At 54.0% G+C, this 27,496-nt stretch overlaps 1 protein-coding gene across 5 annotated transcripts in view; it reads left to right on the forward strand.

The window, feature by feature from the left end:
• Positions 1 to 27,496, forward strand: part of MGLL (monoglyceride lipase) — a 112,110-nt gene that overhangs the window by 32,812 nt on the left and 51,802 nt on the right. For all 5 annotated transcript variants that reach the window (XM_057311980.1, XM_048227198.1, XM_026501494.4 and 2 more), the window contains exon 3: positions 8,513 to 8,619. In XM_057311980.1, coding sequence (XP_057167963.1) covers positions 8,513 to 8,619 — 107 coding nt within the window. The remainder of the gene's footprint in view (positions 1 to 8,512; positions 8,620 to 27,496) is intronic.

The following is a 27,496-nucleotide window of genomic DNA, read 5'->3' on the forward strand; positions in this document are numbered from 1 at the left end:
TTAAATATGTTGGTTGCAAAGCCGTTTTGGGTTTGAGGTTGCGCGCATTTCAAAAGGAATATTAAGTGACCAAATGCTTAAGGAAACTTCATCCATGGCCTTTTAAAAATTATTATAATTTTTTAATAATAATTTTTTATTATATTATGTTAGTCACCATACAGTACATCCCTAGTTTTTGATGTAAAGTTCCAGGATTCATTATTTGCATGTAACACCCAGTGCGCCATGCAATATGTGCCCTCCTTACTACCCATCACCAGCCTATCCCATTCCCCCATCCCCCTCCCCTCTGTAGCCCTCAGTTTGTTTCTCATAGTCCATAGTCTCTCATGGATAATTTTATCTTCTCCTCAGAAAACACCTCTATTGCAGATCTGCCTTTAAAAAAAAATAACTAAGGTGGGGTTGGGTTTCAGAGATGAGTAGCCTAATTCCTACTACGCTTCTGAGTCTTGAGTTTGCCTTCCAGCCATAGGCACGGGTCCCTCTGGCTTATCACAGCCCAGCCAAGACCCTGAGCACCTCTGAGCCCCTGAGGGTGTTCCTGCATCTGGGGCCCCCTGCAGTCTAGCTCCTGTCCCCACTGTCCTCAATCTGCTGAGCTTTGCTCCTTCCTGCCTCCTCTGGGCCATCCCCCTCCTCAGGGTCTCATGAGTCCGCCTTGGCTCCCTCACACTGCTCCTGGGTCCTCCATCACCTCGAATGCTCCGTTCAGGTCCTCCTCACTGTCCTCCTTCTCCTGTCCCTTTGGGCCAACGGCAGTCCCAAGCTCTTGGTTAAAGTCTTTGGATCCAGTGCAGACAACAGAAACCTCCACAGCCAGGCAAAGCGAAAGGGAATTTACTAGGGGGAATCAGGGTCTTTCAAAATAGTGGGAGGGCCTGCAGGAGCGGCCTAGGGGCCTCCAGGAACGCTCCCCTGGCTGTGCCAGCCCACGCTTGTCTCCGTCTCCCCTGAGCCACTTCATTCCCTCATTCACTCGTTCTGTCATTCATCATTTGCCATTTATAGAACGGAGGCCATCCTAGCTGCTAGGGACAGGACACCAGGACGAATCAATAAAACATGGCCCTTGTCCTCAAGGAACTCGTGGTCTACTCACACTAGACATTGACGAGTCCTGGATAAAAGAGATGGGGACAGAGTGTTGTTAGGGCTTCAGGGAGGGAGCAGTAGCTCAGCCTAGGGAACCCCAGGAAAGGCTTCAGAGTTCGGAGAGGGGAGGAGTTGAACCTGAGCCAAATCACGGGCAGGGGCAGAGATGGTGGGTTGAAGAACCAGAAGTCCTTTTTTGGTTGGTGTACAGAGTGGAAGAAGGGGTGGGCTGGGGCGGGAGGCCTGAGGGAGAGGCTGTACGGGGCGAGGGGCTCTGGGGGCCACCTGGCCACGGACTGTGACATGATTGCCTGGCCTCTTCCTCTTGCGATGCCATCAGGCCGTGGTCCAGAATGCACACCTGAGAGCCAGGCTGGCTGCGTTCAGGTTCTCCTGAGTTCTGAGCCCACTGGCTGTGTGACCTCAGGTGAGCTATTTAGCCGCTCTGGACCTGGGTTTTCTCATTGGAAAAATGGGGGAAATCGCCAGACCCACCTCATGGGGGTTGTCGTGAGGGTGAAACGAGTTAGCACATAACACACTTCGATAACATCAAGCCAAGGTAAATATCAGCCGTCAGCATCCGCTCTTACGTAATGCCTGACTCGGCACCAAGCCTCCTGCCGGGTTATTTTCCATAAATTCTCTCAATCAACCCTCACAAAGACCCCGGCAGATAGGCATTATTGATCTGTTTTACAAATGAGAAGTCTATTTCTAGTTCCCCCTCTGAAATTTTAGACCCCTTCGCGGTTTTGTTCTATTTCCGTCCCCGCCGCACACTATTTGTGCCGCGGGAGCCCTGCCAGCGACGGAGAGGAACATGGTCCGCCTGGCGCTCGGCGAGAGGAGGGGAAACGGTTAAATGTGGATTCCAGCAGAGCCCATCATGCTTCTGCTTTGGTTATGGGAAAGGGGTCCAACTGAGCCTGACAATCCCACTCACAGGCCCGATGACAAACGTGCCGGGCGAATTTTTTTTCAAGGCATAAAATTTGGCAGGAAGGAGTTGGGTGGGTGTGGGTGATGAAGTGAGCCGCCCAGTGCCTGAGTGGGATGCCTTGGGGATAAGCGAGAACTCACAGCACATACTGGCCAGAAGACGCAGGCGGACGCCCTCCCGCCCCCTGCGCGTGAGGACGGTCTAAGGGTCTGGGGGGGCGAGTGTCCTTCTCCCCCCCCCCCCCCCGCGTTGGTCAGATGCCACCTGAGCTGCTGCCTGCTGGTAGGAACGTCCACAGGGTCCACCCGACACATGGGGTTCCTCCCACAAATCCTGGGTTTCCTGAATTTTTCCTAATAAAATGAGCAGAACGTTTCTTCAGTTGGGCATTGAGCTCCTTTGATGGACCTCACCGTGGCCGTGACCTTGGAAAGGGCAGGCAAGACAGAAGCTGATATTTTCCACTCAGTGCCAGACCACGCTAAGTGTTTGAGCCGTTCATGTTAGCCTCCTGACAGCCTCATGGGGGAGGTGTTGTGATCCCCCCGCAGATCTGCGCATGGAAGGGCAGAGGTCGGCAAGTCCACAGTCCTGTAGGTGACAGACGGGGTGTCCTTGGTAGAGGGGAGTGCTTGTCATTCCAGCACCCGTCCCTGTCTTGGTTCCCGCCCAGTTCCCGGGTCCCTGCCTAGTGTGGGTCCGTGAACGGGCCTCACCTTCTTGGGGGGGGGGTGAGCAGGTGGAATGTGTGACAGGACAGTCCGAGGCCTCAGCCTTGAGCTGCACACCTTCACATACATTCCCTCATTTCATCTCAAAACCCCAATGAGGAGTTGCCATGTCCCATTTCATAGGTGGAGAAACTGAGGCCTGCAGAGATCCAGAAATCAGTTTATGGGAGGGCTGGAGTGTAAAGCCAGGGCTCTAGACCGCAGGCAGGACTTCTATGCCATCGGAGGAAACAGCTTCACGGCAGGCAGTTACAGAGCGCTTTCTGTATGCCAGGAAGACCCAGAGCATCCCATACACATTTGGTCGTTTGTGTCACAATGCCCCCCGAGGTTGGTGGTGGAGGGATTATCCCCATTTTACAGGTGAGCACGCTGAGACCTGGAAAGTTTAGTCACTGAAACAATGAATAAACAAAGGAACAAAGGAAGAAATCATTTTTTAATGCCGGGGAAACTCCGCTCTGTCCAATCTGGGGCACGGCCGCACCAGCCCCGGCTTATGCATTCTGCGAAGTTCTGCGGCATGTTCATATCAAGGGCTGCATATGCTTTGCTGGGAGCTGCCCCGCCTACTAGGGCCGGATGCCAGGCAGGCCATCTGCTCCTGGGGCTGGGCCTCCCCCTCTGACAGCCGTTGCCTTCTCCCGGAACGGCTGTCTCCCAACGGGCTGCAGCCATTAAAGAAGTTCCAGGAAAAAGATCTTCACCAGACTCTTCTGCAACCTAATTTCTGCCGCTGTGGGTATTGCCTTATCTCTGTAAATGGCCCTGCTAGCTTTCTACTGCTGTTCTCTGTCGAGGTTGCAGAATGCCAGGGCAGGAGGGGAGGGACGGAACCACACTGTGCCTGGCACCTGCTGAGAGCCCAGCCTGCAGGTTCCTTGACAAACACCATCCTCCTTCCCCCCCTCAGTTTTCCACAGCAGCCCTGGAAGCTTTGGGAGGTCAGATCCATTCACTGCCCTGCGCTGATCCATCCTCCGTAAGGAGAGACCCTCCAGTTCCTTGCTCCCGAGGCCCTCCAGGCTCTGGCTGCCTCACTTCTCAGAGCCCTTCCCAGCCACTCCCTCCTGTCCAAATAAGGCTCCCCGTGGTCCCTTCTCTTTGTGTCCCTAGCGCTTCCCACAATACGTGCCTGCAGGTGTATTCACTGAGCACCTGTCTGTCCTGCTGGACTGTGAGCTGTGTGAGGGCAGGGACAGTGCTATTTGTCCCTCTTTGACATGTGATAAGCCTTGAGTCAGTACCTCTGGACAGCCTCAGTCAAGGTCCCCAGTTGCTGCCGTCCTGTGAGTGCAGGCTCCGAGCCACCAAGTGACTTGTCCAGGGCCACGTGTGGTGACGCCCGGAATCAAACTTAGTCATCCTGGCTTCAGCCTGCTCTAGTCCCAGCCTCCCAGCAACTGGGGTGTTTATTTAACCACATCTCGGTTCCTTGGTGCTGTATGTTTTCGGAGCAGAAGCAACAAGAATCATAACATCTTGTGAAACCCCAAAGGGGAAGTTCCAAGTGGAGGTCAGCATCCAGTGGTGAAGGAGGGAGTGCCATCATACAGCCCCAGGCGGGGGGCTCCCCTTCTGCCAGAGAGCCAGAGCCTAAATGCACACAGCTTGGGGTGAGGCCGGATCTGCCCCGGCACTGGGAGGGGTGAGACCTGGAGGTTGGCCGGTGACTGGGGAGCAGAAGAACAGCCTGGTGTCACACCTAGTGTGCGGGAAGGGAGGAAGGTCGGACCCGGGGAGCAGGGGTGTCCTGACAGGTGAGTGGGACGAAGCCATGGAAAACCCCGTGCCAGGCTGACTTCCCGACGTGCCTGCCCCCAGGTGTGAACTCCAAACCCGGGGGGCTGCGGGGGGGCGGGGCAGAGGATCCAGGCCCTGAGGGTCATCCAGTCAGCCAACAAATCCTTACTGAGCTGCTACTACGCACCAGCATCTCCGCCGGCTGAGGATGTAGCAGTAAACAGCGTAGATGACACTGAGCCCTCGTGGAACACATTCTAGCTAGTGGAAGCGGGTAAGCAGTTTGGGACAGTGACCCGTGCTCAACGGCTCTTTCCACAGCAGTGCCCACAACGAACCAAAGCTGCTACTGTGCGCAGATTGGGGGTGGGCTCCCCGGTAGCCGCCTCGGCAGAGCCCGAGGCTCCCAGGTGGGAATGGGCTTGCCGGGGCTTGCGGGGGCTTGCGGGGGTGTGCACGCCCTTCGATTCCGTGTTCAGTGACAGCACGTGAGCCGGCCGAGAGAGAGCATTTACACTGTGATTGGCAAACGCTGCAAATCAGGACCCACCCCCCCGGCTCACCCCACTTGTGAAACATTCAACAGTGCACCCCCTGAGCGGCATGTCTGAGCATTGGAAAGGAGGCCACAGGCAGAGGGGAGGAGGGAGGGGGGCGTGTTATCACAGAGGCAATAGCTTTGTTCTCTTGCGGCGAGAAGTCTCTGAAGGGTTCAAGGCAGAGGAGTAATGTGGTTTGATGTTCACTTTGCCAGACAGATTCTACAAAACAAAGACTCGGGTCCAGGGAACACGTACGTGCGGGGAGGGGGAGGAGAGACTGACTGATCAGAACTGGGGCCCGGGCACAAGCCAAATGCACAAACTAAGGAGAACCCCACTTAGCACAGGGGCAGCTCAAGACCAGGTGTCTGCTGAGATGGCTGGTCTGGCTCGGGACGGGGGTGTGAGGGAGGGGCTGAGCCAGCAGGTGCTGCCTCACCCATGCCGAGAAGGCCCACGGAAGCCTCTGCTCCCTGCTGTGGGGGCAGCCGTGCCAGTCGGCTTCCTTTCCAAAGGGAAGGCAGCAGCAATCTCTGGAAGCGTCTGCATCTCTACAGATAGAAACTGTGGTTTACCCAGCATGTTCCCTGGGGAGAGGAGTGGCTCCAAGTGCCTGTGCGTCCCCAGGACAGAATGGCTGCATTCTTGCCCCGGGTGAGTTCCACGTGGCATCTGAGCAGTAGTCTAGCCCAGGTCCCATGCTGCGATGAGAGCAGTGCTGTGCACCAGAACCCCTGGAGAGCTTTTCCCACCCCGGACCAATTAAACGCAGAGGTTCTTCCGGGGGTGGGACCCAGCCTCGGCTTTGCTGAAAGCTCTCCAGGAGATTTCAAGTTGTAGGCAAGGTTGAGAACCACTGGATTGGAAGAAATTTCTGTAGAGTCAGAGGCCAAGTGTTTTTCCACAGCATGTCTCGGGGATAGATTCTATTAACAAGCGAGTCCAGGCATAATGGCATGCCCTGTGCCGCTCCTTCGGGCACAAAGTGAGACCCTGCAGGGCTCTTCCACCGAGCGGGACCCTGACCGCGGCGAGAGGCTGACTGCAGCCTGACCCGGCTGGAGCACTTGCTCGTCTGCATTAACTGCGGGCTGAATTAATGCAGCAGCTGCCGCATTCCCAGAGGATGTTAAAGTGCTCGTGCCATCCTTTCTGGAAGCCCTGCCCCTTTTGCAAATGGGAGTTGACTGTTTAGAGATTCTGGCATAATCCTCAGTAGCTGAGAGAAAAACCCATCAGTCAACCCCAGAAGTGTCAGGCGGGCAAGGGGGATCTGCCCGGATGGATGTCTGTTCTGGGACAGGTGGCTGGGCATTCCAGGAAGCAGCGAAGTGGGTGTGAAACAAGTCTCTTCTGTTTTTAGGGAAAGGGTAGAGAGGACACATACCAGAGGCAAATGAGGTCAATGCTGGTATTTAGTGCACTGCTCAAAGAATAAAATGCATAAGCATGACGGAACAAACAGGCACGCTTCTGCCCCTGCACAGCCTGGGAGAGGAGCCATAGAAAGGACACAGGCTTCTGAATGAGGTGTTCGCTCCTGTCACAATTTGCCCGTCCCTGTTGAGGGCCAGTAGGCTGGGATACGGCACTGGGGTTCTGCCAGCAGCAAGGTGGACGAGGCTCCCGGCCTCTTGAGCTGACGTTGAAGAGGAGAGAGCCAGGAACTGAGCAAGCCAGTGATGGCAAAACAACGGCATGCCGTGGTGGACAGTTACCAACCAGTGCAAGTGACGGCCAAGTGTGCTGTGCGGCGAGGGGCCAGTGCCGGTCAGAAACCCAAGTGGGGGAGGCCACCCTAGGTGGGGTGGAGGAGAGGCCTCTTTGAGGTGATGTCAGTGCTGAGACCAGGGCATGACCAGCAGCCATGGGAGATCTGGGTGGAGAGCACTCAGAGAGAGAAGGCTGGCAAGGCCAAAGGCCCTGAGGCAGGAAGAACCAGGTGCTGCCCGAGCATGGCAGGAAGCCCCTCGTGAGGACAGGGAGGTAAGCTGGGGGGCGGGGGTGCAGAAGGAGGAGTGGCGAGGCAGGCAAGGGACAGGATGACTTGTATTCCGAGCCCACTGGTGGCTCTCTGGAGGCCCGAAAGCCGGCAGTGACATGCTCAGATCTACATATTACCAACTTGCTGTGCGACTTGGGCCACAAACTTAACTTCTCTGATTTTCATTCTCAGCTGTCAAGAAAACAAAGCCTAGGATGATGGTAAGGGTTAGAGATCTCGTATGTGGAGTTAACAGAGGAAGCGATGCGTTGTGAATGCTCAGGAAAATGGCAGCTGTGGTTCTCCCCTTCTCCCTTCTCCCCCTCTTCCCTCTTCTACCCCTCCTCCCTCCTCTCATTATTGGCAGAAATTGGATGGGTGTTGCTCACAGCATTCCCTCTTTGCCCGAAGGGGAATCTAGCATCCTGTGGGTCTTATGCCAAGAATAGGAGTCTTGACAACTGTCTGTCTGAGAATCTGAATGCTCCTTCATTAACCCCCACCACGCGCAGCTGGCTCTGGCTCGTGCCGAAGCTGGGGCGAGCCGCGGCGTGGCGGTGCCACTGTTCGGGTCCCAGAGCTGCCCCGCCACACTGGAGGTTTTCTGGGGTGACTGAGTGCCCAGCCAAGCTCTGCTTCCGGATCCCTGGGCTTCTCCTGCACAGATCTAAGGTGCAAAAGATAGCTGTTTCCTGTAAAACCTCTCGACCTTCCTTCCTTCGGAATCTCCACCAGGCTCAAAACCCTGCTAGCTACTAAAGAAAGGGCGGAGACGGAGTCTTTGCCTCGAGAAGGTTGTAACTGGGGGTGGAGGTAGGCAGAGAGCCGCTGTCGCCCCTGGGTCAACAGCCCTGAGGAGAGAGACTTAGCAGAGGCTGCCGGAGGCTCAAGGTCGGGGGGGGGGGGTGCCAGCTGGAGCCAGGGGGCCGAGAATCCGAGGCGCACAGGTGAGGCGAATTCAGCAACCCGGGGAAGTAAACCGTCCCCCACACACAAATGCAAAGAGCCGGATGTCAGTTAGGGCTCTTCTCTTTACGAGGGACAAAAACAGCACAACAGAAGGGGGGGCGGGGGGAGCACGGGCTTCAGGTCAGCCTGGATGGATTCAGGGCTCCAGCACCCCCTTCAGGACCTGCTGTCCCTTCCTGGCGTGGTCTCTCCTGTCGGCTTGACTCATCCTCCAGTTTGGCCCAGAGGCTGGAGCCCCTCGAGGCCCACAGCCTCTGTGGCTCACACGTGGCCGGAAGCTGAGGCTGCCTTCTCCTGGCTCCCTCGGCCAGAGACCTAGGGTCCACTTCGACCTGTCTGAGGACCACTGTGGCCACGACCACGGCGTGTCCTGGTGGGCTGAGGGCCGGCTCACCCACGATTTGGTCTTGCCCTCGTTGCTGGTGTCCTGAAAGCTCTGTATTGCTCAAGCCGCGCTCCGTGCTCTCTCGCCTTCCTAACCCGCTCCCTTTCACCCCTGCAGGGCCCTCATCTTTGTGTCTCATGGAGCCGGGGAGCACTGCGGTCGCTATGACGAGCTGGCTCAGATGCTGGTGGGGCTGGGGCTGCTGGTATTCGCCCACGACCATGGTGAGTACCCCCCCAGGGCACAGGGCCCATACTGCTGGCCGGCGCCTGACCGTTTGGGGGACCCCCTTTCTGTCACCCCACCTTTCTCATCCCTCCTGCTCTGTTATTCTCCTGTGATTCCTGCGGTGACACTGGGAAAAGACGCTGTCCATGGGATGTTTCTGAATAAAAAAAAAAAATGTAGTTATGTAAACAAAAAAATATGTCTGACCAGCAGTTTCTGTTGAGTCTGGGATTGAATGCAGGCTGATTAGAAATCTCAACTGAAAAAAACCAAAGCCAGAATCTGTTTATACAAGAACTCGCCCCAGGCCAAGGAATCCTCTCTTGCATTTATAAAGCACTTTCTGTGCAAAATGGGCCCCGGTTTTCTCCCAAGGGACTTCAGATGGCTGTGGTGTAGTCGTCGACGGTACAGTTCAACCCCTTTCACCACAAGACTCTTACAAAGCATTTCACACCAGGAGAATAGGAAAAGTCTCAAAGGCCATATTGGTCACAAGAAAACGCCAAACACACAGAGACACACACCCACACCCACGCACACGCATATGCACACACACACACACACACACACACACACACACGTCCGCAGGCCGATTCTTTGATTCTTTGTCCTTTAACAAAATCCACAATAACCATCAAAATGCAATGTTTATTGTCTAAGCCCACATGTCATCCCTTCATCATTTTGGTGACATTCTTCATGGCTCGGAAGGCCCCCGATTTAGACCTTCCCTTGCCTAACAGTCTTTAAGAATGAAGTGTCCCTGTGACTGAACACGGTGATTTCTCCGTAGCTTCAGCGTGGCACGCTATCGTCCCGGCTCAGATCCAGCCACATGGCTGCTGTTTTATGTGATATGAAAATAGATAATTAAATGGCATTGCTGAAAAGAGGGAGAGGGGAGCAATGACAGGGCCTGGGAGTCCTTGCGAAATACAGAGACACGGAGCAGGGGATGAGAAGCTGGCTGGGCCTTTTTGAATATAAAGAAGTGGAAATGAGGACTTACCAAGAGTCCTTTTGAAGCCGGATGTGTGCAAACATCTTCGTAACTGGGAATATTGACTGAATTCTTTCTTATTGTGGCTGTGATGTCCTTTAGCGCTTTGCAGATGGTCCCGGCAATATTTGTGAGGTTGTTTGAGACGCAGTGTTTGAGGACTACCCTGATTTTCACTGTGGGGACCGTGTCATTATGAGCTTCGGCACTTTGCGCCTCATGTAAAAGCCCAAGATGGGAGTGCTTCTCTTCCTGTTGTCTTTGTTTCTGTTAATATTTGCTGCAATCATCCCCTCCCTCTTCAAACTGGACAGTCTAGGGCCATGCTGGAAGAAAAGAATAATCACACTCTGCAAACACCAAACACCTGCAGCCAGAATCTCAAGGAGGTGTGTGAGTCTTGGAGTCCGTCACCTCCTTACGAACTCCCCTTGGCCACACCTGGGGCAGCGAGTACCCGTTGTGCCCTATTTATCTTGTCTGTGGAACCTTGAAAAACAAGTTTCAAAGGCTTCCTTATTTGAGTAAAAGGAGAAAAGAAACAGCCTGCCTTTTGATGTTTCCAAAATAACACCTAGATGGAGGCATAGCCTTCTGTGACGTTCTAAAGATAGTTCCAGAGTGGCTGTTTATGTTCACCTGTTCTGCGTTCCTTGATTTATCGGCTTCTTCCCGCGACTCATTGGAAAGCTCCTGGCTAGTGCCAGAGGGAGGTTTTTAGTCAAGAAATGAATCCGGTTGAATGTGTGTGTGACTTTGGTGGTCGTCTACAGATGAAAGTGACCGTGGCTTACTTAGTAGGGGAAAGCCGCGTGAGCGGGCCGTTGTCGTGGGATCTCGTGCCAGCTGGAGAAGTGGATCCTGGCAGTTAGTGATTTGTGCTTTATTCCCTTTTGCTGAGACATGTGGAGAAGGAGGGATTCGAACCCAGAACGGCAGGTTCTTGATAAGATATGGATGATTTGGTGTCCATACCAGGCATGAATGCATACGGACACATAGGCGGGCTTCATTCTTTCCTACATAGACTTTCAATTCAAATATAGCAGAGAGGGGAAGAATGCTGGGCATTTACCGGGCCAGTTGGAACACAAAGGATTAAAAATGCAGAGCTGAGAAAGACTGTTCTAGGGCCCGTGGCCTCTCCAGGGCCAGTGTGACCTCAACCCCGTGTTTTCAGGCCCATTGTCATCCTGCACTCCTGTGCGTTGTCAGAGGCATGCTGCTAGAAACTTCATGCCAGACAGCAAGTGGGCTCGGGTGCAAACGCACCTGGGTCCAAGTTCCCACTAGGCTGCGACTCCAGACCTGAGATCTCAGACACCGCATTGAACCATTCCAAGCCTCTGTTTTCTCATCCGCCAAATGGGCAAGGCAGTGCTGTCGTACAGTCAGGATTGTTGTGACATAATGCATAGAGAGGGCCCAGCAGAGCATGGTAACATTCCCCGCCCCCACCAACACGCACTCCGGCCCTCTCCCAGACCCCCTCCAGCCACCATGCAGACTGCCTACCGTGCTGGGTACCCATACGGGGGACTCCAAGGCTCTGAGCAGGACCAGCTATGCCAAGGCCAGGAGCCCGGAGTGCTGCCCTGAGCCTGGTCCTCTGTCTGGCCGGGAGAGGCTGGCGCAAAGACAGATGTGCAAATGCTTTACAAGGCAAACGGAGCTGCCGCTGCTGGTTCCTACAACACGATTTCTAGAAATGCGGGTTTCTATATATCAGCCACTAACTTGATGTCAAATTAAATCTTGTTGTCCAACTACGTTATAATATTTCATTGTTTCTGCAGAAATCTTGAGATTTCTGTGGCGTAGCTGTCCGGCTGGGTTTCCAGCATGCCCGGTAGACTGGCAAGCACAGAGCTGTGCTCAGTTAGTATCTCATCTAACTTTGCTTTTTAAGGGTTTTACGAGATGACCGCACGGCGTGAACAGCTCGCCAGAAATGAGAATTAAGATTCCTGCCATTGGTCGAGTGGCACTTTTGGTACATTCTACTCCCTCTTAATGATGGATATTGTGACCCCATTTTAGAGGTGAGGATTCTGAGACTCTAGAGCCAAGGGAGACATTCTCATCGCACCAGAGCACTCATACCAGTCAGGGGCAGTTTGCCTGCGACAGAAGACTGACCGTCTTCACAAACACTTTCTTCTTCTCCCACCCCGGCTGTCCGAAGCTCCATCTGCAGTCTTGCTCAGCTGCTGTTAGCTTGTGGCTTTCCTCCCATGGGAGCCGCTCCAGCCTCACGTTCTCAGTAAGAGGGGATGTGGGCACAACACGGAGGAGGGGGCTGGGCTCATACCAGGAACGCTCACCGGCGTATTCCAGCCACACGTCCTTGGCTGGCACTGCACCGCATGGCTCCGCCCCTAGCTGCAAGGGAGGCAGGGAAATCTCATTTGCTCCTGGTACATTTGCTGCCACCAACAAAGCAGCTTCTGTCAGCAAGAAGTGGAGAAAGGATGTTGTCAGTAGGCATCTGCTCCTCTGGCACACCATACCCCAGGTTGCTCACGGAGAGGAGTGTTTCCCAGCCATTTCTACCGTACGTGTTTTCAGGCTATAACAGCACCTCCTGTCTGTCTCATCCATCCTTCTGTCCTTTCATAAGGTTTTGATGCAAAGGTCATTATGAGCAGCACCAATAAGTAGTGGTTAACGTTCCCAGTTGTGCAGCAGGCCTGGGTTAAGGGCTGTGCAAGGACAGATTCACCGACGCGGGAGCTGACGTGCTGGTGATGGAGCGACCTGTCTTCCCCAGAAAAATTTAGCGGCCCCTATCACATGCTCAGCTTCATTATAGTAATCAGTATCCTGAGCGGTAACTCCTTCCTTTGGAGGAGACTGTCTTACTGAGTCATCGTGTCAGCCCCGCGCTCTCCCTACAGCCTTCTCGTCCACCGTGTAGAGCAGAGGGGAGGCATCACCAGAGTTGGCTGAACAGAGGAAGGAGTTTCTGATCCCAAACCCACCAGACCAGAGATGTTTTAAACATCCACGTAAGAGTATCCACATCCACAGGGCACTGTTGGGTCTCATCCTTGTGGAGAGGACCCAGCAGAGTGGCCACTGGAACTTGGAGTCTGGTGGCCAAGATTGGGACAACGGTCCAGTGAAGCTTGAAAGCGATGTGGGTGGAGGCTGGAGCAGAGGAGGCCTGTAAGTCGGGTGTGCCGAGGAGGTACACGGGCTTCCCCGACGCCCAGAGTGCTGGCAGGGTGGCCGGGTCATGTGGGATGAGTAGGGGCCTGCCAGGAGAAGAAAGGGTGTGGAGAGAGGCACCCATCATTGAGAGCAGTGGCTCGGACCTCAACTGCCCATTGAAATCCTTGGGGAGTCTCAAAAAATATGAACGCCTGGGCCCTCTCTCTGGAAAGCCTTGGATTTCTTAGGTCTTTGATGTGTCTGGGGTATGGAGACTTTTGAAATCACCCCAAGTGGTTCTCATGTGCAGCCAAGGTCAAGAACCACAGTTCCAGGTGGAAGACACCATACAGGCACAATGTAGATGCCCAATCTGACATGCTTATGTGTGTGCAGGGAGACGTCCAAGTGCAAGGACTCACGGGACCCTGAGGTTTAGCAGCATTACCAGGGGGCAGGGGGTGGGGGCAGGCAGCCCCTGGCCTGCGAAGCTCGGGGCTCTGTGATGAGTCCCTCTGGATACGTGGAGCTCACGAAGGCGTTGACGCAGGGAGTGACAGGCTGGCTGTTGGAAGCAGCGAGGGCCACCAGGAGACTTCGGGAGCCGTCAGGAGACAGGACACAGGCAGGGCCCAGCGAGGGAGAGGTGTGGGCAGACAGAGTGGGGGAGCTTCCGGGACGTCCAAACAGGTGGAAACACCAGAGGATGGGATTTTCTGTGTCATTCTAAATATAGTGCAGAGAAAACCAGGGCTCATGCTTATGCTGTCCCTCGGTCACCAGCTGCTCGCGGTGACTCACTGGAAACCCCTCTGACTTCCACGCACGCTGAGCGGTGGGTGTGACCGAGAGAGAGGGGCAAGGTGCTGGGGCGGGCTCCCCTGTCCCACCAGCAGGCACTGCTGCAGGTGGAGGGACTCGGAGACTGGCCGGGGTCCTGCCTGGAATGTGGGCATCTTGGCGGGCTCGGGGGGGGCAGGGCGGCTGCAAGGGAGCCCTCCCCGGGGAGCAGCCTCCTGACTCTGGACCCCTCTTGCTCGCTGAAAAATACATTTGCTGAGGCTCCGTTTGCTGAGGCCAGAGCCGCTCTGTTTCTGTTTACAAAGTATCAAAGAGCCATTCGCAACTGATTAACAGTGAATTAATTATCTGCAAATATTTGAGGGAAAGTGTTGAAGGGGGATTGTTTGTTTTATTTTTTCTAGCTCAGCTGGGGTGTGTGAGAAGAGGAAGTTCTGAGGGAAGGTTCGTGGGCGGCAGTTATGCCCTGTTCTGTTCCCGAGGGGGCTCTACCCAGTCCCATGAAGGGTATTTAGGAAATTTGAGGGGAAAAGATGATATGTGTGTTTTCCATACAAGGAGACCATTTTGAGTCAAGGTCCCTTGCTGGACCTATTCTAAAAATTGGTCACCGTCACCATAATAGATTTTTGTTTGAAATGTTTGAAAAATGTGTCAACTTTTCTTGCTTTAGTAAATATGCAAGTGAGAATAATGGAGTGATTTGCCCTTTGACACTTGAGTTGCTCAGGGAGCCCGGCTCCGAGGACAGGCCTCCGTGAACTGGCCACCGGGGTGGCAGGTGTAGGAGGGTGGGCCGTGCGCCCTCTGTATCCCGAGAGGGCTTTGTGGTTCCCTTCCTCCTTCTCCCCCTCCTTTATTCCTCTTCCTCCTTTATTCACAGGTAAGCACACCCAGACCTTCCATCTTGGGTATAAATATCTGACATGAGTTTATTTGGTCACTTGCCTCTTTCTTGAATAAAAGACAAACTTCTGTGGCCTCGGTTTGCTCAGCTATAAAATGACGCAGTCATAATAACGACAACAACAACAACATATTGTGTTTGTGGGATAGAATGAGAGGAAGCGGGGTTCTCAAACTCCAGTGGACAGTGGTGTCCCCAGAAGGCTTGTGGAAACGCAGATGGGCGGGCCCCACTCCCAGATGTTCTGATGCAAGCCGGCAGATTGCGAGGAGAAAGGGGGCCGGGTTCACTGCCGATATTTCTTTTGTAGAATTTCCTTTAAACTACACTGTAGATACAGTTAAAATTGGAAATGTAATATTTTCTTTTTTTTTTTTTTTAAGATTTTAATTGTTTATGTGGGGGGCGTGAGGGGCAGAGCTAAAGGGAGAAGCAGGCTCCCCGCTGAGCAGGGAGCCCAATGTGGGGCTCGATCTCAGGACCCCAGGATCATGACCTGAGCCGAAGGCAGATGCTTAACTGACTGAGCCGCCCAGGCCCTTGATTTCGTTTTGTCGGCAGTGTGGAACATGACTGCTGGGGAAGGTTCCCCCAAGAGCACTGACTTATTCGCTTGTGAGTCAGCGGGAATCAGGCACCTTGTTTACTCTGCTTTGTGGAAGCAACAAAAGCAAGTTGCCCTTTTGAGGCCTACAGGCGAGTTTGTAGTCTGAGTCCTGAGTCAGGAGTTTGTGTTAAAGGCTTCAAAAGCCAAATGGATGCTTCTGGAAAGTCAGTGCCACGTTTCTCGTCTCAGTGCTGGAGTTGGCCTAATAATTTGCTACCTGGTTATCTTTCAAAAGGAATTTACCCCAAGGACGTATTCATTCATTTCTTAATTACTCACGTGGCCCCAGAGATGGAAATATTTAAGATTTTCTGGTAAGGAGAAAACAGACATCATTCTGTGTGTCTGGAAGACACAGTTTCTGAAGTGTTCAAATGAGTCACTTGGAGGAGAAAAAAAAGTGAAATTACTTATATGTGATGCTGTGTTTAAAAAAAAAAGGCTGAATAATTCTAGGGAAGGAAATTCTTCTCAGCACCACGGACGTTCTTTGTCGTGGTTCAGGAACTGAGAAAAGAGGTACATAATTAGAGTGTATACATAGGTTATATACGGAAGTAGAACAAAAATGTAGACCTTGGTGTCTGCAAGACCCAGGTTCGAGTCCCTTGAACCACTTACTTGCTGTGTGACCCTGGGCAAGTTCCTTAACCTCTCTGAGTCCCCATTTTCTCATCCGTAGCAGAGAAGACTCAAAGTCTCTACCTATCCCCTAGCACTGGGAGTGGGAGGGTCAATTGAGATCATCCATGGGGAGTGCCTGGCTCACCTTAAATACTCCAAATTCTGGCTGTGGTGGGTGACTGCTTAATAGTCGTAGAAAACCTGAGTTTGAGTGTCGTTTCCAGATTTGAAAAGTGGATGTCACATGACTTGTCTCATGGGGTATTTAGAAGAGTCATTATACGATGAGATGATACTTGCATTCAATTAATACTTATTAATAGTTATTGTACCCCTGGCTGTCCACGTGTGAGGCTTTTGAAACAATGCCTGTGTGACCCTCCTGACCGCCTAGAAGTAGGTACAGTTATCACAGGTGGGGAGAGCACCCCAAGAGCCACCCACCCTGTTCTGTACAACATAGGGCCAGTAGTTAGTTACCGTGTGGCTACTAACTGTGGGCTGAGACTGTCCTGGGCCATTTCATCTCACTTATTCTGCACGGCAAACCTATAGCCTGGGCATCCGTAGGCCCGTTCTCCAGGCAGGACAGCAGAGGACGGGTATGCAGGTGACAGAGGTCCGCAGTCCCGGAGCCCCTGTTCTTGGCCCCTCTCCCACAAATGCACCAGACCTGCTCTTCTTCCTTAGGCTTCACAGAGCCCAGGGAGTCTGCTGTGTGCGCGTTCTCGAAGGATAGTGTGTTCTCCCCAAGTTCCTCCCTTACCATGTCAGAGTTCCCGCATCAGGGCAGAGAAGGGAGGACAGCTGGCCCAGGGGAGGGTCACCTCAGCAAACAGGCATGGGCACTACCCAGGAGGCCCTGTTGGGGGATGGGACACCCAGAACTCAGACGGACCCTGCCCTTGCTCGAGGCACAGGTCATCAGGGTGGGGCCATGGGACCCTGCCAACTCCAAGAGAGGCAGGTGGCACTTGAGATAGCTGGGAGGGAGGAAGACTGCAGGAGAAAGGGCAGAGCGTTGGCAGTCCCTGCCAAGGAGCCCCACGAGGGCTGAGGCTTGTGCTGCATCGGGACGCCCCTGGTAGGGGTGGGGCAGGAGAACAGGCAGCCGGGCAAAGACGCAGAAGCAGGGGCAGGACATGGGAGTGAGCGCCCCTGTCTCAGGCTGACACCATGAGTCACAGGCGTGTCCTCCCACTTTAAAGGTGGGAATACTGAGCTTTGGGGAAGCAGAACACCAGGCATGTGGTAGGAAGGGCATACTGGATTCCCTCCATTGTCCAGGGTGTTCATGGTTGAGAAGCCACCATTGAGTTCGGTGGCCAGAGCCCGGGAACCAGGTGACTGGGTGTGGGCCGGATTTGGAGGATGACGGTCCAGCCACACAGGAGCAGCAGCGACGTGCTGCTGCCGAGAGCCTCACCGATGGCCGGGACCGGGGCTCCGAGGCAGGGGTTGGCTGCCGTCCAATGGGTCAGCTGCTGGACTTCTATCACCACCTGCAAGCAGCTCAGTATTGCCCACAGTGGCCAAGGGTATTTTAAGGCCCCAGAAGCATCAGCTGCTTCCTAACATACAGCTTTGTGCGGACACTGGCCAAAGGCCATGCGCATACTGGGGCTGCAGCCTCCCCAGGGACCTGGTCGCCTCCCGTGGCCAGCGCTGGCCTGCCCACCCCCACCGAGCCCAGCTTGCAGCCCCAGCTCGCATCTCCCTGCAGCTTTCCTTCCCTTCTTTGCCCTCAGTGCTCCCGGGCCATCCTTCCCTCGCTCAAGGACAGCTCTTCTCCCACTGTGTATTTTTAGTTATTTGTTCATACGTTTGCCTCCCCTGCTAGACTCTTAGTTCCTCCTGCATTTCCCCCGGCATTGGAGCCTTGTCTTGTCTTTCTTCCCGTTTCCTTAGCACAGCTGAGAGTCTGGTCACTTCCTGGGGGGAGGTGTCATGGTTTTGTGGAATAAATGAGCTTAGCAGTTCCCTGAGGATGGTATCCTACCCCCATCAAATAAGGTCCCATCTCTGGGAGATTACAGGGTGGGGGAGCAATGGGAGGGATAGAGGTGTGGAAGGGGGAAGGAACAAAACTCGAAGAGAGCCTGTGGATCGCAGGGTCATGGTGGCAGAGCGTAGAGCAGAGGGGGAGGTCGACAATCCCCAGGCTCTGCACCCGGTCCGCAGCAGGACTTGTCCAGGAGGGCTCTGCGCTTGGACAGCAGAGGTCCCCACCTGGATCGGGGCGGGAGCCGCACCCCAGGCAGTCTTGGCCATAGCAGGCCCCTCAGGAAGCAGAGGGCACACTCCTGCGTGTTCCTGGAGGCCTTGGGCACATCCTGGAGGTTCCCATTGCAGCTGAGTCAGAGCTGGCCTTGAGCTTGCAGAGCCCACACAACTGGAGGCTGGCCAGGCATTCTTAGTGTCCGGGGCAGCTTCAGGCTGTCAATAGGGCTGATGCCCTTTAGCAGTTGTTTCATAATACCCTTAGTTGGTGCTGAGCAGATGCCCCCACGGGTGCCTTAAAAGCCTGCTTTGAGATGAGTGCCTTCCCTTGCACCCCCGCTCCCTGGCTGGGTCCGCGTGCGGGCAGGCCTAGCAGAGCGCCGAGCTCCAGCAGACCGGCTCCCCCTGCCACGCGCCAGGCACCTTCTAAATTGAAACAGTCTGCCCCTGGCTTAGGTAACAATTACCTTGGATTATAAAAATAATCCCATCTGCGAATATTGAGTATTTTCCTAAAGACATTCCGGTCGGGTGAAACGCACATGGGTCCCTAATCAGTAGCGGGGACACGCAGCCTCTTGAAGCACACTTTGAGACCAAGGGCACGCGGAGGGGAGTGACCTAATGTGGCTGCCCAGGGTGAGAGGGATCCTGGAGTGGCCACCTGGGTTCAAATCCCAGCTCCGGCACTCACCGGCTGCCGGCCGTGGCCAAGGACCGGACCCCGGGGACCCCCATTTCCTTACCTGTGAGGTGGAACTCATGATATCGGTCCTCGCTGCAGAACCCCTGTGAGTGACCATCTGAAAAGCACTTAGAGCAGGAGCTGACCCGGGCGCAGGTCAGCAAGCGATGCCTATTCTTACAGCATGCTCCTAACCGAGGCCCAAATAGTGACCCTGACAGTCACTTAGTGGTCGCTGACACGTCAGCAAGCTGCGGCAAACCTGCAAGAAAGGCCCTTCTTCTCTTCCAGGGGGATGGGGACAGGTGCGGGGTCAAGGTCCTGGCAACAAATGGTGGGCTCAGGCCTGGACTCCAGCTTCCCAGGAAGGGGTCCTTGTGCCTCCCCCAGGCTTGGAACCGGCCACCACCGCCCTTTCGTAAATGAACATTCAAAATCACTCTGGCTGCAGATGGACCAGAAAAGCAGCTCCTCACAGAAATTTGGAAACAGGTAGAGCCAGGGCTGGCTGCATTTGAACATGTCCCTGGGACGTGTCAGGCCCACACCGGATGCCTCAGGGGGCCGCAGGGGCTGCCTGGGGGAGGGGGCGTCTGGCTGGTGAGCCTTCCTGAAGTGGGAGCTCAAGCAGCACATGACCAGGAAACGGCTGGCCCACCGAGAACTAAAAATAACCGTGTGCCGTGCTGCCAACGGGCAGGGCAGGCCAGAACACAGGCGAGGGAGCGGGCGGTGGAGACGCGCCTCGTGACAGCAGGCGCCGGGCTTCATCAGCCTCTGGGGGCCCGTTCCGAGTACACAGTTTGCAGTATACACATGTACAAGTACACGGCTTTTACGGGTACATGTGAGGTACACAGTTTTTAAGTCTACACTGGGAAAAATAAGTAGCTGCACTGTTCCGACACCTTTTTTGAGGGTTTTCGTAGCTTTTGCTGAATTTCATTCCCACAAGTTGCTTCCAAGGCTGGTGGAGTGGTCTCCGTCTTCGCTTACGGATGATGGGCCATGCCGGGAGCAGGAGGGCCAGGGCAGGATCCCGCTCACAGCTCGTGAATCCTGTCCGTGCCTTGATTCTCCCCTATCAGTGGTAAAAGAAAAAAGGTAAAGCCAACCCAGGGACCCCAACCTTGCCTGGGATGTCGAGGCACATTTGGGTCTCTCGGCAAGCAGCCTGGGGTGCCGTGCACCTTCGATGCTTGTCTGGACGTTTGAGAATGAGGAGCCCTGCGTGTGAAGATGGGGTGGCTCTGAGCCTGGAGAGCTGGGCCCCCAGAGGCCAGTCCTGTGAGGTGAGCAGGTGGGACATGAGAGACGCAAGGTGGCTGGAGTGGCCCTGCCTTGAGTTCTAGAGCCAAGCCCGGCCGCAGACTGGCTGTGTGCCGGGTCTCTCTGGGACTCAGTTTCCTCATCTACAAACAGTGAGACCGGCCGCACCCCAATCCCGGGCTATTGTAGCTGAGTGACTGATACAACACACGGACCGGGCGAAAAGTGCCAGGGGTGGAGCCTCCAGGCCTTTCCACAGGGCCGTGCGTGCAGACCGGTGCTCCCCCTGCAGTCCATGGGCTTCTACCCCAAACCTGGAAGCAGGGGCCGGGTGCAGGTGGTACTGCCCGCTGGAGAAGGGACACCCGCTCACGCATCGCATCTCACCCCAGCCCTGAACCAAGCCAGCAATCCCCCCCGCCCAGGCTCTGAGGAGTCACAGCCACAAGGTAGAGCCGTTGGCCTCCCCACAGCCATTGGCCTCCCCACGGCTCCCTGCCTCCCTCCCCGAGCGTCCTTCCCTCGGCACAGTAAGTGCTCCCAGAACACCAGCCGAGACTGGCAGATCTCTGTGTCCTTCTGAGGCCCCAGGATACAACAGCTGTTCCGTGAGCACCTGCTGCATTTCGAGGCATGTTGATAGAAAACAGGGGTCTCTCTGGGTTTGCCCTAGTTCAGACTGGAGAATTGTGTATGTGTGTATGAATTTGGACCAGAGGACGGGCCCTATTTAAAGAAAACCAAATGACACTTTACAACCCGGGAAAATCTGTCATCTGTGTGCTCGTCATTTTTCCACGGATCACCACCCCAGTTAATCCTTTCAACAAAGTGGCGAGGCGGGCAGCGTGCCCACTGAGGAGGCGAGCTCAGAAATGTAGAGTAACTTGCCCCAGGCTACACAGCCATCCAGTGCCAAAACCGATTCAGATCCCTGTACTCTTTCCGCTTGCTGGGATTTTTGCTTTTGGAAGATGGTTTTGGGTGCGGTGCCTATGCGGCAGGCTCTGTCCCACCAGTGAGGCCCCCTCTTGGTGCTGTGCCTCCGAGCAGCCTGGCTGGCGGCCCAGCCCCCCGCAGGTGGCCCTGGGGTGTCTGCACCATCTGACAGAGCACCGGAGCGGCTCCGGGAATAGCTCGTGACGCGCAGTCTGTCGGGGCGCCGTGCCAGCTCCCCGGGGCGCACCTTCCGCCAAAGCTCTGCTCAGAGACGCTCAGACTCCCAGAGGGGGCACCTGAGCCCAGCCGAGGGGCCGACACAGCAGCAAGGGCCGAAGCTAGGAGGAGAGACACAGCGCTTTCGCCCCCATGCCTCAGCTCCTACCCTGGCAGCCGTGCTGAGAGTATCCTGAGAGCCTCGCACAGGGATTGGCTGGCTGCTTTCAGCTTGAGCTCAGCCGCAGGTGTTCCGTTATGGGGCTCTCCCGGATGGAGGCAGAGGGACTTGGGTTCGGGGCTGGCCCTCTGTTTCTGGTTGTGTGGCTGAGACCAGTCCGTTGACCTCTCTGAGCCTCAGTTTTCCCATCTGGGTAATGAGCTGGAGAGTTCCCCTAGAAACCTTGAATCAAAGAACCCAGCGCAAGCTCTGCATGCAATCAACATAGTTCTGTCCCTTCCTTCTGCTCTGCTTTCATCTGGAAGGTGGCACTCTCTCTACCACGCCACGGGCTTCCTTTCTTCAATGCCGAAAACCAGGCCTGCAGGGCAGGGCTGCTAGCAAAGACTGAACGTGAGAGGGGCCAGCTGTCTCTTTTTCTGGAGTTGGGGAGAAGCCCTGGATTGTTTAGGCACCATAATAATAATAATAATTTCTTTCCCTGGTTATTGTACACATGTCACCAGATCGGAAAAATTGCTTAGAGGGTTTATTCAGTGGAAACTTTCTCTTTTACCAAAAAAGGAGAGGAATCGTCCACAGCCCTTCATTTGAAGGCCAAAGGCACAGATTCCAAGGCCCCTGGGTGCAGGGAGGCCCCCCCCCACCCGGCTGCTCAGCAGGGGGGCTCTGGGGCAGGCCCCCCTTCCTCCCAGCTGACCCACCAACCAAGAGCCCCCAAAGTCATCAGGCTCCCTGGGCTCAATACATCTTGATAAAACAGCACTGTCTCTGAGCTAAAGAAGCCTCCCTGAGCAGAAGGTGAGATGAGATGTGGGAGCACACCCATGGTCAAGCTGTCCGAATGACCACATGTGGACACAGACATCCCTTCGGGCATGTGACCCAGAGGGAGGTGAACCGAGCTTCACTGAACACCTGCTGCGTGCCAGGCACAGGGCTGGGTTTGGTCACACGTGCGTGTGTGGTCCAGGGGCCAAGAGAGGCGTGAGGACGGGCCTGGAGAGCTTTGAGACGGTGGCCCATCAGCCGGGCGCCTAGAGACAGGGTTGGGACCGGTCTGGCCTGTGTGTCACAGCTGCCACAGTTACAGAATAGGGGTGCTGGTTTGCAACGACGGGAACTGTTCCAGATCTGTGCCTGGGGCCTCCCAAATCGTCCTCACCTGCAAGGAGTGATGTTTACTCACATTTTCAAGGATGGTATTTCCCCATTAGTAATAGCTTGTCATTGACATGATAGGTCGACTGGTTTCCCCATAAAACTTATCTGATTCTTAAGGCCTTTTTTAAAAAGCAAGAGAGAAAAGAAAATTGTCACTTCCCCCATTCTCCTCCCTCCGCGCAGCAGAATTGTTAAGAAAAGTGACTGACACTTTGTGTTTCAGAGCTAACAATGGAATATGCCGGAAGAGAGAAGTGCGGCTGTAGGTTTAATTGTGCGAGGCGGGCAGGCAGACTGTGGGGCTTCAGTTTGCTCGGAAAACTTCTTGCTATTGACAATTTGCATTGTCTTTCACATCCCCCAGCCTCACTCGTGGATTATTTGTTTACACTGTAATTTGTGGAACACCTGCCATGGCCAGGCTTGGTCTTAAGCACGGGAAATACAGCTGTGAATGAGACAGACAAAAATCCCTGCCCTTGTTAGACCCTAAGCAGGAACGAATGACTAGAGAGTCTATAACTTGGAGGTGAGCGTCAGGGAGAAAAATCAAAACAGGGGTAGAGCAGGGCAGCGCAGGGGGGGCTGGGTGCCGTTCTAAATAGGCTGGTCCCACCGAGAAAGTGGCAACCACGCGAAGACCTGAGGGAGGGGAAGAGGCGCAACGGGTCCTCGAGGGGAAGAGGGAATAGCCAGTACAAAGGTCCTGAGGTAGGAGAGTGTCTGGCTCGTGAGGGGAGCGATCAGGAGACAGGGGAGGCAGGGGGAGCAAGGGGAGTGGCAGATGCGACAGAGGAGGTAAGGAACAGCACGTGCAGGGCCCAGGGAACCTCAGGGTCCTTGTCTGTAAAGGCGGTCGTACAGATTTGACGGGGTAGCACATAGCGAGCACCTGCACGCTGGTAGGCACTGACCGAGTACGAGCCAGTGTGCATTCCTCCTCCACATCGGAGATGCAGGAAGCCGGCGTCTGTCCATTCACGAGGTGTCAGTACCGCGTGGCTGATGCAGCCCAGTCAGGGTGAGCTTGGGTTCGGACCCACCCTGATGGGCATCAACGGGTTCTCTCTCATTAGCAGGACCCACCCCTCCCCCACTTTGCAGCACCCTTGCAGCTTCTTCGGTTACCCCCAAGGCTCCTTGGGGGCTTTGTCTTTCGGGAAGCTCAATAGAGAGCTTCTTTCTCTGATGGAATCGGTTCATCTGGGGAACGATCATACAGTCCTGCTGGAGCTTGTGACCGGGCATCAGGCTAATCTCTGTGGTCTTTGAAAGTGGAGAGTTCCAAAGCTAAGATAAAACCCTTGAGGCCAAGAACCAAGTCACTGATCGTGAGAATGTGTGTGTGTGTTGTGTGTTAATATATTTTATGTTTATTATGTATATGCACTGGGATACACTTAAAGCTGTTTCTAACAATAAGAAAGCAATCAGTATTTGTGGATGGCTGCTCTTCCTGACTGACTCAGTCAGCAATCACCACAATGACACTGTGTAACAAGTCTCCCGACGCTGATTAACTTAAGACAATAACTTTGTCTTTCTCACATATCTGTAGGTCAGCTGATTTCCAGTTCTGTCCACTCGTCTCTCCTCCTTAGGCCAGTGGGCCAACTGTGACATCAGGGACACAAGACAGCGGTAGAACCATGTGATGTTTTTTTAAAGTCTAGGCTCAGACTGTCCCATCATCATTTCTGCCCAGAGCAAGTCATACGGCCAAGCCCGACATTCACAGGTTGGGGACATTATATTCCTCACTTGGTGGGACGATTCCCCATAACCTGGGGCAAAGAGCAGGGATGAGGGAGGTCTCCCTAGAAAAGACCTAGGACCTGTCCTGCTATTGACCTAGGCCTGAACCATCCGGGGTGAAACTCAAGGTAATTTTAAATAGTATACAGGCAATCTCTGTTCGATTTAAGTCATATATATTTATGTTATGAGTTCTATATAAGTTAGGAATTACGTTTTGCTGCTAGAACAGAGATTAGTCTTGGCAGTGGATTAAGCAAGAAAAAGTTACTTTCCCTCTCACTGAAAAGAAGTCTGGAGATATTCTGAGCAGATGTTTTAAGTGTAGGTTTTATTATTACTCAGGTGTGGTGGGGTCAACAGGTCAGGAGATCACCACCATTGAAATGATAATTTGTCACTCACAGTTCCCAGAGGAGAGAGTATTCCACACCAGGCAGGGCCACAATGGGGGGGAAGCAGCAGTGTGGGTCAGGAGGCAGAGGGAGTGGGGGAACTGTGGGCAGGAGCCTTTATTGTGGTTTCTGTGGGAAGGAACAGGTGAGGCAAGGTAAAGCGGGTTTAGAATTGGCTAGTTTGAATCATCTTTTGACTCTGGGGCATAAGAGTGGTCCCTAGTTGTCTGATTCCTGACCCTGGAGAGATTAGGGCAGGGAGATATTGGCCTGGAGGGGGAGAGCCTGATAGAGGAGCCTGGAGGTGGTGGCAGGGAGTGGGCTCAGGATTGGTTAGTTTGCATATAAAAGGGGCCCTCAAAAGCAAGTTGTTTGGTATTCTCTAGGAATTGGTTAGCTCTAGGAGGGGCAGTTTTCCCAGGGTTGGTCAGGCCCCAGATGACCAAATAATAGAATAAAAGACATGCTTAACATACCCTGAGATGATGGCTTCATTGTGTTATCAAGAAACCAGCTTTCTTCTATCTCCTTAGACCATCCAGCCTCAAGTTTCCCTCTTGGTCCAAAATGGCTGCTTGAGTTCCAGCCATCACATCACATGTATATTTCAGACATCAGAAGTAATGTCTACCTTCTTATTAAGAAGCTTTCTGGAAGTTCTATCTATCAACTTCCTTTCCTATCTTAGTGACTAAAACTTGGTCTCATGGCTACGCCTAATTGCTAGGGAGACTGGGAGATAGAGTGCTTTAGCCAGGTACATTGCCAAACTGAATAAAATTGGGTTTAAGTTACTAAGAAGGAGGGACTAGATACCGGGTAGGCAAATGGCAGTCTCTGACAGTTACTCTCTGTTTATGGTAAGTTACTCTGGTTTTCCATTAACAGTAGTGATAGAAATATCTTTTTCTTTTTTTTAAAGATCTATTTATTTATTTGAGTGAGAAAGGGGGGGAAGGGGCAGAGGGAGACAGAGAGGGAGAGAATCTCAGACTCCCCGCTGAGTGTAGAACTGAACACGGGGCTTGATCTCACAGCCATGAGATCATGACCCTAGCCGAGACCACTGTGGTGGCTGGTGGGTAGGGGGATGAGACTTAGGAAGGCGGGCTGGGTTGGGAAGCAAACTTATCCTTCAGGAACCTGTGAGCAGATATTTAAACCTTTCCATATATATATTTTTTTAACGAACTCCTTCTTCCTTTTGTAAAGAACAGAGTATGGCTAACGTGCACATAGTTTTAACTGTGGTTTTTCCCATGTTTCCAGGTCACAGTGGCTCATGAGAAGTGAAATTGTTTGAATTAAGGTTTTGTCTTCTGCTTTTCTTCTTAGTGTTGAGCAACTTATGGTACCCCCCCCCCATGCAGATGGGGCTGTGTAGGCCAAAAGAACAGCCCCATGTCTGAGGGGCCCATCTTAGCACGGTCCCTCCTGGATGCCACCGCTGGGTGACCACCCAAACCCAGGTGTCATTGCCCAGAAGCCTGTGGATGCCAAAAAGCACTTATAAAAACACACAAAACACCCCACCATCTTGTCAAACGTTGCGTTCCTCATAGACAACCTTCTCACTTGGGTTCAGGGTGAATTTGTAAAACAGAATGCAGAGTCCAGAGAATGTTACTGTCTAAGGGGCTAGGATGTGCAAACCAGAGGACACACAGTTAAAAACACATCTTACAAGACGCCTTCCCAAAAACCCCTTTCATTCTGACATTCCCCCCTCTCCCCGTGGTTGTCAGCTGCCGATGGGGGAAGGGTGTGAGGCCTGCTAGGGTGCGGAGCGCAGGCCACAGCTCCAGGACCCGGGGCTTGAGGACTAGGGCCTCAGGGGCTCAGGGCAGAGCCAGCCAGCTGTGGATTCTGCCTGTCACGTCAGCCCTCTGTGCCTCAGTTTCCAGCTTGGTAAAATAGAGATCCGTAGTGCTGGCTCTGTGAGAATTAATCCAGTTCCCATACAGCAAGCGTGGGAGTCCCTGAGCAGTTATGCGATGATTCTGCGTCTCCCGCTAGCCCTCAGCAAGAGGCTTCAGATTTGTCATCTTACAGTCGAGGAAACTGGAACAGGACTGAAGCATTTCCTACGGTCTCAGAGCATATTGGTATGGAGCTTTTTATATATATGTTTTCTTCCTTATTTTGCCTTTTATGGTTGCGAGGGAAACAGCAGCTCTGATTCCCTAAAAGGGAGAGAATTTCTCATTTCATCTAGGCGTCTCCTTCTTGCAAGGGGATCGGAGGAGCTTGCCGTGACCTTGATGGGAACGTGGGTGGATGAGCCTGGCAGGTCACGGGGTTTGGGGGTCAGCGGTGGGCACCTAGCGCAGGCTGGGGCCTGAGTTCACAGAAGGAAGCACCAGAGGGAGAAGGAAGCTCAGAGACGCAGAGTGAAACCAGTGCTTGGGGACTGGGGGGGGGGGGGGGGCAGGCTGGGGGGAGGGGGTGGCCTCCTCTTCGGGCAGTCAACCCCACCCCCGCATGCTGAACCAGCCACCCACCAAAGTGACCAAAACAGAACACCACACGTGGGAGGTGGGGCCTCCAGAAACAGGGAAGACAACCGAGGAACTCAGGGGTGCCGTCCCGGCCAACTCAGGCTGGTCCAGCCCGCTCCACGTGGGCTTGCCAACTCAAGGGCAGGGGTGGAGATGGAGAGCCATCACCAAGCAAAGGGGGTCGCAGCCCTGCTGGGTGGGGGTCATGCCCGCATGCCCCGCATGTCCCCCTGCACCAGGTTCTTTGCCACCTTGGAGTGTTGACCTTGATTGAAGTCATCGGGTGGCCTTTGGGCCTCATGTTGCTCACAGGAGGACCGGTGTTCCCCTCCCCCCCAGGACTGCATGCTGTCCTTATTAGGGTTACCATTAGCAACAAAGACAGTGAAGGTCAGAGGGCATTTGTGCACCACTCCCCAAGGACAGAGCCAAAACTCAGGCCCAGGAATGTCTGAT

The sequence above is a fragment of the Ursus arctos genome, unplaced genomic scaffold (genome assembly GCF_023065955.2).
Source record: "Ursus arctos isolate Adak ecotype North America unplaced genomic scaffold, UrsArc2.0 scaffold_14, whole genome shotgun sequence".
Classification (NCBI taxonomy): Eukaryota; Metazoa; Chordata; class Mammalia; order Carnivora; family Ursidae; genus Ursus; species Ursus arctos.